General features: G+C 57.9%; 1 protein-coding gene across 1 annotated transcript in view; it reads left to right on the top strand.

Moving 5' to 3' along the window:
- The window catches only part of TRIM54 (tripartite motif containing 54), a 40457-nt gene extending 34040 nt beyond the window's left edge, over nt 1-6417 (top strand). Inside the window, exons 8-9 of the mRNA XM_075595203.1 lie at nt 1366-1446; nt 6165-6417. Of these exons, the coding sequence (XP_075451318.1) occupies nt 1366-1446; nt 6165-6172 (89 nt within the window). The 3' untranslated portion in view covers nt 6173-6417. The remainder of the gene's footprint in view (nt 1-1365; nt 1447-6164) is intronic.
- The last annotated feature ends 5688 nt before the right edge of the window (nt 6418-12105 follow it).

Below are 12105 nucleotides of genomic sequence, written 5' to 3'. Positions count from 1 at the left end.
CTAGCCATTTATAAGCCCAGGGATCTCCTCGCCAGCCTGCTCCTGGCATTGGCTAAGCTAGCCATTTATAAGCCCAGGGATCTCCTCGCCAGCCTGCTCGTGGCATTGGCTAAGCTGGCCATTTATAAACCCAGGGATCTCCTCGTCAGCATGCTCCTGGCATTGGCTAAGCTAGCCATTTATAAGCCCAGGAAGCAGTGTTTGGAGAGGGAGGTCCCAACAAACACTGTCGCCGTGTTCCGGGCACCGGTGCACTCCCGTATCCGGGCAGAGTACACGTACGCCGAGTCCACAGGGACGGTTTCAGAGTTTGCCTCCCAGTGGGCGCCAGGCGGGGGCTCTGCTCGGTTTCCCCGCATTTGGATTCCCATATTTTAGTGCACATTAGTGTAAGTTACTGCCGCACTCCTCTCCCTCCTCTCTCCCCCCCCCCCTTACTGCCGCACTTGGTGCCGGTTTATGTTGTATTTTTGTTAGTCTGGTATTTTTTTCTCACTGTGTCCTTTAAGGACCAGAGAGTTACCAGATTAAATAGCCCTCCTCCCTCTCCTCCCAACCTCCCCAACCTGCCTCTCTCCTCCCTCTCCTCCCAACCTCCCCAACCTGCCTCTCTCCTCCCAACCTCCCCAACCTGCCTCTCTCCTCCCAACCTTCCCCCTCTCTTCCCAACCTCCCTCTCACCTCCCCACCAAATGCTCCTCCCAACCTCTCCACCCCCTCTCCTCCCAACCTCCCTACCCCCTCTCCTCCCAACCTCCCCACCCTCACTCTTCCCAACCTCTCCACCCCCTCTCCTCCCAACCTCTCCACCCCCACTCCTCACAACCTCCCCATCCCCACTCCTCCCAACCTCCCTACCCCCACTCCTCCCAACCTCCCTACCCCCACTCCTCCCAACCTCCCCACCCTCACTCCTCCCAACCTCCCCTCACCTCCCAACTTCCCCTCCTCCTCTCATATCGTCCCCGCCACCCCCACTTCCCTCTCCTCCTCCCTCCTCTTCTTTCCCCCAGCCTCCTCTCTCCCCGAGCCTCCTCTCTCCCCCCCCTCTATGCATAACTAGTAATTGATGTTCGTCCGAAGATATGGGCCCATATTTACTAAGTGGTGCGAGTCCATATTCCCCCCCCTGGCACCGGATGAAACCTTCCAGCCCATCCCAATGACCCTGCCCATGCGGGATTGTGCCTTATTGAATAGCACTGCCTAGTAAATATGGGCCATGGTCTCCAGAACCGAGCACAGTACCGCGGGTTCCAGTGGTCTATAAAGTGGACTTGAATAGACTGCAAGGTGCTCTGTGGCGCGGCGCTGCTCAGTCAGCGCGGTCTCTGACCCGGTCCCGGCTCTGTATCCCGGTGTTAGATGGACAGGGAGAGGAAGAGGAGGACGGAATCGACACAGGAGAGGGAGAGGCTGCGGGGGAGGAGGAGAGACCTGCAGAAGGTGAGGGCGGGGAGAGAGACGAGGGGGGAGGGGAGCGGCTGCGGGGGAGGGAGAGAGAGGAGGGCAGGGAGAGAGACTAGGGGAGTGGCTGCTGGGGAGGGAGAAAGAGGAGGGCGGGGAGAGAGACGAGGGGGGAGGGGAGTGGCTGTGGGGGAGGGGAGGGAGGAGGGCGGTGGAGGGGGAGAGAGGAGGGCGGTGGAGGGGGAGAGAGGAGGGCGGGGGAGGGAGAGGCTGCCGGGGAGGGAAAAGAGAGATAGGAGGGCGGGGGAGGGAGAGGCTGTGGGGGAGGGAGAGATAGGGAGGAGGGCGGGGGAGGGAGAGGCTGCGGGGGAGGGAGAAAAGAGATAGGAGATGAGGGAGGGAGAGGCTGTGGGGGAGGCAGAGATAGGGAGGAGGGCGGGGGAGGGAGAGGCTGCGGGGGAGGGAGAAGAGAGATAGGAGGGCGGGGGAGGGAGAGGCCGTGGGGGAGGGAGAGATAGAGAGGAGGGTGGGAGAGAGAGAGGCTGCGAGGGAGGGAGAAGAGAGATAGGAGGGTGGGGGAGGGAGAGGCTGCGGGGAGAAGGAGAGATAGAGAGGAGGGCGGGGGAGGGAGAGGCTGCGGGGGAGGGAGAGAGACAGAGAGGAGGGCGGGGGAGGGAGAGGCTGCGGGGGAGGGAGAGAGACAGAGAGGAGGGCGGGGGAGAGAGAGGCTGCGGGGGAGGGAGAAGAGAGATAGGAGGGTGGGGGAGGGAGAGACTGTGGGGGAGGGAGAGATAGGGAGGAGGGCGGGGGAGGGAGAGGATGCGGGGGAGGGAGAAGAGAGATAAGAAGGCGGGGGAGGGAGAGGCTGTGGGGGAGGGAGAGATAGGGAGGAGGGCGGGAGAGGGAGAGGCTGCGGGGGATGGAGAAGAGAGATAGGAGGGTGGGGGAGGGAGAGGCTGTGGGGGGAAGGAGAGAGAGGGGGGAGGGAGAGGCTGCGGGGGAGGGAGAGGCTGCGGGGGAGGGAGAGAGACTAGGGCGGGGGAGGGAGAGGCTGCGGGGGAGGGAGAGGCTGCGGGGGAGGAGGTAAGACATGTAGAAGGTAAGAGTGGGGGAGATAGAGGGGAGCATGCGAGAGAATAGAGGGAGAGGAGAGCATGAAGGAGGAGGGAGAGGGGGATATGAGACCGGAGGGAGGGGGTGTGTGAGAGGAGGGGGTGAGAGAAAGTTGGGAGAGGGGATGTGAGAGAGAAAAGAGGGAGATAGGTCTGTGAGAGAAACGGGGGTGTGAGAGAAAGTTGGGAAAGGGGGGTGAGTGAGAGGGGGGGCGAGGGAAAGGGGGATGTGAGAGAAGTTGGGAGAGGGGGGATGTGAGAGAGAAAAGGGAGAGAGGGGGTAAGGGAGAGGGGTGTGAGGGGTAGGGGGTGTCACAAAGGAGGGAGAGGGGTGTGTGAGGGAAAGGGGGGGTGAGAGAAAGTTGGGAGCTTATGTGAGAGAGAAAAGAGGGATAGAGGGGGGTGAAAGAGAGTGGTGTGTGAGGGAAAGGGGGGGGGTGGTGAGAGAAAGGAGGGTGCGGGAGAGGGGTGTGTGAGGGAAAGGGGTGTGAGAGAAAGGAGTGAGAGGGGGTGGGATTTGTGAGGGAAAGGGGAGTGTGAGAGAAAGTTGGGAGAGGGGGGCTGTGGGAGGCGAGTGCAGAAGTACAACCAGTGAGACATAGATTGGGGGAATAGACAGTAGCATTTATGTCGCCCGTTTCTGCAGGGCAGGGAGGCGAGACCTCTTGCCAACTCTGACTCCAAAATCTAAAGTGGTACCTGCAAGCAGGGGGCTCTTTATATTGGTCTCCGGGGCTGGGCGGGTTCCGTGGGGGGCAACGTATGGTGGGTTCCAGGTTTCGCTGTGTCCTGGAATAGAGCACCTGGTTCCCTGGGATCTCTCTTTGCCAGCACACAGCACCCCAGTGCTAGAGAGATCCGTGGAGTTTGTGCAGCTCAGCTTTAAACCTGCTTCATGAGTCGGGTAGAGACGGGTTTAGCGAGTCTAGCTACAATTAACCAGCTCCTTGCTGGACTCATTAGCTACCGACGGGCTCAGTGTGCGGCCTTTTTAAACCGGGGAAATGCCCTGTCACAGGGATATGAGAGAGAAAGAAGGGAGAGGGTGGGGGGGGGGGGGGTGAGACGAAGGAGAGAGGGACGTGAGAGATAGAGAAACGAGGGAGAAGGGGACTTGAGAGAAACGAGGTAGAGGGGGGTATGAGAAAGAAAGGAGGGAAAATGTGTGTGTGTGTGTGTGTGTGTGTGTGTGTGTGACAGTGACACTGAATGTGTGTTTGTGTGATAGTGACTGTGTGTGTATGACAGTGACTGTGTGTGTGTATGACTGACTGTGAGTGTGTATGACAGTGACTGTGTGTGTGTATGACAGTGACTCTGTGTGTTTGTATGACAGTGACTGTGTGTGTGGTTGTGTGTGTGTGTGTGTGTGTGTGTGTGTGTGTGTGTGTGTATGACAGTGACTCTGTGTATGTGACAGTGACTCCGTGTGTGTGTGACCGTGACTCTGTATGTGATACTGACTGTGTGTGAAAGTGACTGTGTGTGTGTGACAGTAACTGTGTGTGTGTATGTATGTGTGTGTGACAGTGACTGTGTGTGTGTGTGTGTGAGACAGTGACTGTGTGTGTGTGACAGTGACTCCGTGTGTGTGAGACCGTGACTCTGTATGTGATACTGACTGTGTGTGTGACAGTGACTGTGTGTGTGAGACAGTGACTGTGTGTGTGCGTGACAGTGACTGTGTGTGTGTGTGTGACAGTGACTGTGTGTGTGGCAGTGACTCTGTATGTGATACTGACTGTGTGTGTGTGTGTGTGTGTGTGTGTGTGTGTGTGTGTGTGACAGTGACTCCGTGTGTGTGTGACAGTGACTCTGTATGTGATACTGACTGTTTGTGACAGTAACGGTGTGTGTGTGTGTGTGGCAGTGACTCTGTATGTGATACTGACTGTGTGTGTGTGACAGTGACTCCGTGTGTGTGTGACAGTGACTCTGTATGTGATACTGACTGTGTGTGTGTGTGTGTGTGTGTGTGTGTGACAGTGACACTGAATGTGTGTTTGTGTGATAGTGACTGTGTGTGTATGACAGTGACTGTGTGTGTGTATGACTGACTGTGAGTGTGTATGACAGTGACTGTGTGTGTGTATGACAGTGACTCTGTGTGTTTGTATGACAGTGACTGTGTGTGTGGTTGTGTGTGTGTGTGTGTGTGTGTGTATGACAGTGACTCTGTGTATGTGACAGTGACTCCGTGTGTGTGTGACCGTGACTCTGTATGTGATACTGACTGTGTGTGAAAGTGACTGTGTGTGTGTGACAGTAACTGTGTGTGTGTATGTATGTGTGTGTGACAGTGACTGTGTGTGTGTGTGTGAGACAGTGACTGTGTGTGTGTGACAGTGACTCCGTGTGTGTGAGACCGTGACTCTGTATGTGATACTGACTGTGTGTGTGACAGTGACTGTGTGTGTGAGACAGTGACTGTGTGTGTGCGTGACAGTGACTGTGTGTGTGTGTGTGACAGTGACTGTGTGTGTGGCAGTGACTCTGTATGTGATACTGACTGTGTGTGTGTGTGTGTGTGTGTGTGTGTGTGACAGTGACTCCGTGTGTGTGTGACAGTGACTCTGTATGTGATACTGACTGTTTGTGACAGTAACGGTGTGTGTGTGTGTGTGGCAGTGACTCTGTATGTGATACTGACTGTGTGTGTGTGACAGTGACTCCGTGTGTGTGTGACAGTGACTCTGTATGTGATACTGACTGTGTGTGACAGTAACGGTGTGTGTGTGTGTGTGGCAGTGACTCTGTATGTGATACTGACTGTGTGTGTGTGTGTGTGTGTGTGTGTGTGTGTGTGTGTGTGTGTGTGTGTGTGTGTGTGTGTGTATGTGACAGTGACTCCGTGTGTGTGTGACAGTGACTCCGTGTGGTGTGACAGTGACTCTGTATGTGATACTGACTGTGTGTGACAGTAACGGTGTGTGTGGCAGTGACTCTGTATGTGATACTGACTGTGTGTGTGTGACAGTGACTCTGTATGTGATACTGACTGTGTGTGACAGTAACGGTGTGTGTGTGGCAGTGACTCTGTATGTGATACTGACTGTGTGTGTGTGTGTGTGTGTGTGTGTGTGTGTGTGTGTGTGTGTGTGTGTGTGTGTGTGTGTGTGTGTGACAGTGACTCCGTGTGTGTGTGACAGTGACTCCGTGTGTGTGTGACAGTGACTCCGTGTGTGTGTGACAGTGACTCTGTATGTGATACTGACTGTGTGTGACAGTGACTGTGTGTGTGTTACAGTGACTCTGTATGTGATACTGACTGTGTGTGACAGTAACGGTGTGTGTGTGTGTGGCAGTGACTGTATGTGATACTGACGGTGTGTGACAGTGACTGTATGTGTGTGTGTGTGTGTGTGTGGCAGTGACTCTGTATGTGATACTGACTGTGTGTGTGTGTGTGACAGTGACTCCGTGTGGTGTGACAGTGACTCTGTATGTGATACTGACTGTGTGTGACAGTAACGGTGTGTGTGTGTGACAGTAACGGTGTGTGTGTGTGACAGTAACGGTGTGTGTGTGTGTGGCAGTGACTCTGTATGTGATACTGACTGTGTGTGACAGTGACTGTGTGTGTGTGACAGTGACGGTGTGTGTGTGACAGTGACCGTGTGTCACTTTATCCTGTCTTTTCCCCAGGTCACTGAGGATCCCTGAACGATGACACAAGTCTGGCTCCCGGCGTGTGACAAGCCCCGGCGTGTGACAAGCACCGGCATTTGACAAGCCCCGGCGTGTGACATCCCCCCCCCCACACCCAGCCCTGGCATCACCAGCTCTCCCACCTTTCGCTCGCTCACATTACCCCCCAGGAGTATTATTACCCCCGGGAGTATTATTATCACGCAGCTCGTGCATTAAACAGACGGACGTTGCGGTCCGAGAGTTCGAAGCCTCGTTATTGATCTTCTCCCGAGTGTGTGCGGCGAAGCAATCTGCTTTATATTAACCCCTTCAGTGCCACACATTGGGACGCAGAATGGGTAACGAGGTGGGTGTGGTTGGAGTCAGATAAACCTCAACAAGTTAACCCAGCGATGTCCGACATGAAGGAGAATCAGGGTTATACAGTGATAATCTTCTCTGCTTATTCTGCCTCCAGCTTCTCGTGGAGCAGCACAAACCTCGGCCCTTCCTGGGCGTTCTGAGGAGCAGCACAAACCTCGGCCCTTCCCGGGCTTTCCGGGGAGCAGCACAAACCTCGGCCCTTCCCGGGCGTTCCGGGGAGCAGCACAAACCTCGGCCCTTCCCGGGCGTTCCGGGGAGCAGCACAAACCTGGGCCCTTCCCGGGCGTTCTGGGGAGCAGCACAAACCTCGGCCCTTCCCGGGTGTTCCGGGGAGAAGCACAAACCTCGGCCCTTCCCGGGCGTTCCGGGGAGCAGCACAAACCTCGGCCCTTCCCGGGCGTTCCGGGGAGCAGCACAAACCTCGGCCCTTCCCGGGTGTTTTCCTGGGGAGCAGCACAAACCTCGGCCATTTTCGGGCGTTCCGATGAGCAGCACAAACCTCGGCCCTACCCGGGCGTTCCGGTGAGCAGCACAAACCTCGGCCCTTCCCGGGCGTTCCGGGGAGCAGCACAAACCTCTGCCCTTCCCGGGTGTTCCGGGGAACAGCACAAACCTCGGCCATTTTCGGGCGTTCCGATGAGCAGCACAAACCTCGGCCCTACCCGGGTGTTTTCCTGGGGAGCAGCACAAACCTCGGCCCTTCCCGGGCGTTCCGGGGAGCAGCACAAACCTGGGCCCTTCCTGGGCGTTCCGGGGAGCAGCACAAACCTCGGCCCTACCCGAGCGTTCCCGGGAGCAGCACAAACCTCGGCCCTTCCTGCGGGTTCCGGGGAGCAGCACAAACCTCTGCCCTTCCCACGGGTTCCGGGGAGCAGCACAAACCTCGGCCCTTCCCGGGCGTTCCGGGGAGCAGCACAAACCTCGGCCCTTCCCGGGTGTTTTCCTGGGGAGCAGCACAAACCTCGGCCCTTCCCGGGCGTTCCGGTGAGCAGCACAAACCTCGGCCCTTCCCGGGCGTTCCGGGGAGCAGCACAAACCTCGGCCCTTCCCGGGTGTTCCGGGGAACAGCACAAACCTCGGCCATTTTCGGGCGTTCCGATGAGCAGCACAAACCTCGGCCCTTCCCGGGTGTTTTCCTGGGGAGCAGCCCAAACCTGGGCCCTTCCTGGGCGTTCCAGGGAGCAGCACAAACCTCGGCCCTTCCCAGGTGTTTTTCTGGGGAGCAGCACTAACTTGGGCCCTTCCGGGGGTTCCGGGGAGCAACACAAACCTCGGCCCTTCCCGGGTGTTCCAGGGAGCAGCACAAACCTCGGCCCTTCCCGGGCGTTCCAGGGAGCAGCACAAACCTCGGCCCTTCCCGGGCATTCCGGGGAGCAGCACAAACCTCGGCCCTTCCCGGGGGTTCCGGGGAGCAGCACAAACCTCGGCCCTTCCCGGGGGTTCCGGGGAGCAGCACAAACCTCAGCCTTTCCCGCGGGTTCCGGGGAGCAGCACAAACCTCGGCCCTTCCCGGGTGTTCCGGGAAGCAGCACAAACCTCGGCCCTTCCCGGGTGTTCCGGGGAGCAGCACAAACCTGGGCCCTTCCCGGGTGTTCCGGGGAGCAGCACAAACCTCGGCCCCTCCCGGGTGTTCCGGGGAGCAGCACAAACCTCGGCCCTACCCGGGCGTTCCCGGGAGCAGCACAAACCTCGGCCCTCCCCGCGGGTTCCGGGGAGCAGCACAAACCTCGGCCCTTCCCAGGTGTTCCAGGGAGCAGCACAAACCTCGGCCCTTCTCGGGTGTTCCGGGGAGCAGCACAAACCTCGGCCCTTCCCAGGTGTTCCAGGGAGCAGCACAAACCTCTGCCCTTCCCACGGGTTCCGGGGAGCAGCACAAACCTCGGCCCCTCCCGGGTGTTCCGGGGAGCAGCGCAAACCTCGGCCCTTCCCGGGTGTTCCGGGGAGCAGCGCAAACCTCGGCCCTTCCCGGGTGTTCCGGGGAGCAGCGCAAACCTCGGCCCTTCCCGGGTGTTCCGGGGAGCAGCACAAACCTCGGCCCTTCCCGGGCGTTCCGGGGAGCAGCACAAACCTCGGCCCTTCCCACGGGTTCCGGGGAGCAGCACAAACCTCGGCCCTTCCCACGGGTTCCGGGGAGCAGCACAAACCTCGGCCCTTCCCGCGGGTTCTGGGGAGCAGCACAAACCTCGGCCCTTCCCACGGGTTCCGGGGAGCAGCACAAACCTCGGCCCTTCCCAGGTGTTCCGGGGAGCAGCACAAACCTGGGCCCTTCCCGGGTGTTCCGGGGAGCAGCACAAACCTCGGCCCTTCCCGCGGGTTCCGGGGAGCAGCGCAAACCTCGGCCCTTCCAGCGGGTTCCGGGGAGCAGCGCAAACCTCGGCCCTTCCCGCGGGTTCTGGGGAGCAGCACACCTTCTGTGTCACCCTGTGGGGGGAGAGACAGACTTTCTTTGTCACCCTGCGGGGGGAGGGACAGACTTTTTGTGTCACCCTGTGGGGGGAGGGACAGACTTTTTGTGTCACCATGTGGGGGGAAGGACAGACTTCTTTCTGTGTCACCCTGCGGGGGGAGGGACAGAATTTCTGGGTCACCCTGCGGGGGAGGGACAGACTTTCTGTGTCACCCTGCGGGGGGAGGGACAGACTTTCTGTGTCACCCTGCGGGGGGAGGGACAGACTTTCTGTGTCACCCTGTGGGGGGAGGGACAGACTTTGTCAACCTTGCGATTGGAAGCTCAGACTCCCCGGGTGATGTCCTTCTGTCTGTGTCACCCTGCGATTACAGGGACAGACCGGGCGCCCCGATGTCTCCTGCTGGTCACAGGATGAGGTGAGCAGTGTTGGCTGGCGTCACGTTTTGCCAGTAATCAGTATTCGGTTCTTGTACCCAACGAGATTAAAGAACAATACAAATAACTAAAGTGTATTTTCCCAGTAACGTGGAGATCCGGCTGCATCAGCTTGTCACAGAACCCATCAATCAGCCCCCAATCATCTCACAAGTGGCGGGACTTCGTATAAATGTACATCACGGTGCGTCCATGACACGGGACCAGCGTGCGTCACTGCCACGGCCCCCGACACGCGTCACGTGGGAGATAATAACATTATCTTGTTTCGAGCTGCTGCAATCTGGCCGTGCGATGACTGTGCAGAGGATAAGATGCAGCCATCTCCGGGGTGGAACTCTGAGTGGGGAAAGAGAGGCGACACCCCACGGGTTACACACAGTATGACATCTATGACATCACATCTATTTAATGCGATCCATGTATGAGGAAAGTGAGACATAATAAGATCAGAATACTTTCTATTTAAACACTGTGCTCATTTGCATGCATTTCCCAGAATCCCAGGCTGCAGTGGGAGCTGTGTATGCTAAAAGATAATGTGGAAGGGCAGGGCGTGTCTGAGACTTGTGAATGTGCGCACACGTGATATTTCTATTCGCGGTGCGCTATATGTGGAGGGTTTTTGTCACTTTATTTTACCCACCGTAACTTATATGATGTGCGGCTGAAACCTACCCCAGGGTCCTGTTGCAAAGCCAGTGTTACCATCCTCAGGCTCCGGTCGCTGCGTGCGCGTCGGAGCGCCGTCTCGCGCATGTACCCGTTCCAGCCGCGACCCGCGGTCTGCGGTTGCACTTCCAGTGAAGAGCAGGAGATCCGATGGGGGAGGGGCAAATCTTGTGTTTTGGCAAAGGCGGTCGCACATCGCGCTTTGTACGTGCGCACACGCATGCCGACGGTGGCCTGCCCCATATAGGGCTGTACTGTGAGTGCGTCGCGCGCGCAGCCGCCGCCGCCAGCGGGTGTGAAGCCTCACACCGATCACCCAAAAGGTAAAAAAAAGAGCATATCATTACCCAGAATCCCTGACGGCAGTGGAAGCACTAAGAGATAATGGGGAAGGGCAGGGCGTGTCTGAGGCGCGTGACGGGGATCACAGAGTGACACTTTTATTTGTTTTCCATTTATTCAAATCTTACCAGTGCGGGAGACCCCCAGGACGGGGAAACTGGGGCTGGGAGCGCGGGAGACCCCCAGGAAGGGGAAACTGGGGCTGGGAGCGCGGGAGACCCCCAGGAAGGGGAAACTGGGGCTGAGAGAGCGCGGGAGACCCCCAGGAAGGGGAAACTGGGGCTGAGAGAGCGCGGGAAACCCCCAGGAAGGGGAAACTGGGGCTGAGAGAGCGCGGGAGACCCCCAGGAAGGGGAAACAGGGGCTGAGAGAGCGCAGGAGACCCCCAGGAAGGGGAAACTGGGGCTGAGAGAGCGCGGGAGACCCCCAGGAAGGGGAAACTGGGGCTGAGAGAGCGCGGGAGACCCCCAGGAAGGGGAAACTGGGGCTGAGAGAGCGCGGGAAACCCCCAGGAAGGGGAAACTGGGGCTGAGAGAGCGCGGGAGACCCCCAGGAAGGGGAAACAGGGGCTGAGAGAGCGCAGGACACCCCCAGGAAGGGGAAACTGGGGCTGAGAGAGCGCGGGAGACCCCCAGGAAGGGGAAACTGGGGCTGAGAGAGCACAGGAGACCCCCAGGAAGGGGAAACTGGGGCTGAGAGAGCACAGGAGACCCCCAGGAAGAGGAAACTGGGGCTGAGAGAGCGCGGGAGACCCCCAGGAAGGGGAAACTGGGGCTGAGAGAGCGCGGGAGACCCCCAGGAAGGGGAAACTGGGGCTGAGAGAGCGCGGGAGACACCCAGGAAGGGTGGGGAATCTCACTGCACACGTGGGGAATCTCACTGCACATGTGGGAAACTTACTGCACACGTGGGAAACTGACTGCACACGTGGGAAAACTGACTGCACACGTGGGAAACTGACTGCACACGTGGGAAACTGACTGCACACGTGGGGAAACTGACTGCACACGTGGGGAAACTGACTGCACACGTGGGGAAACTGACTGCACACGTGGGGAAACTGACTGCACACGTGGGGAAACTGACTGCACACGTGGGGAAACAATTAAATGCCCATCGTCCCTTTAAGGAAAAACAAATCATACAAATAAACCCTACTCCCATCAGGAGACTCTCTGAACACCAGCTCCCTCTCTGATTGTGCAAGGGAGGTAAAAAAGGCAGAACTGACCCCTAGGTGGGCAGCACTGCAACGCATCTATGCGTTTCGGGTGACACGCCCTATATCATGGTATCACACCAGAGGATCCAGGAACCTGCACAGTGAGTTTATTCGTGGCAGCTTTACACGTGGGACATTATATGGACGGTTTATGGTGTGCTTGTGAGCACTAGGTACTAGTCCCTCAATCCCTGGCTATGGATGCTGATCACAGGAATTATCATTTATTGGGAGTGGTCCTAGCGGATAACTATATCTGTCATATGGACACTATTAACCCTTGAAGCACCGCCTGCACACACATTGTGTCCCTCTCCTGTCACTGGACAACTAAAATGGTTCCCAGCTTTAAATATCCCACATGGTTAGCAACAATAACAATAGTCCTTAGGCTCCCAAATATACATTATTTAGTCCTTACCTGTTTTGGTGCTGTAGGGGAATCCCTCCCACGAGAGTCCAGGAAATCCCTCTGGATCCAATGTCCTGGG

This window comes from Ascaphus truei, chromosome 4 (assembly GCF_040206685.1).
Source record: "Ascaphus truei isolate aAscTru1 chromosome 4, aAscTru1.hap1, whole genome shotgun sequence".
Classification (NCBI taxonomy): domain Eukaryota; kingdom Metazoa; phylum Chordata; class Amphibia; order Anura; family Ascaphidae; genus Ascaphus; species Ascaphus truei.
This window is presented reverse-complemented; position numbering and strand designations above follow the sequence as displayed.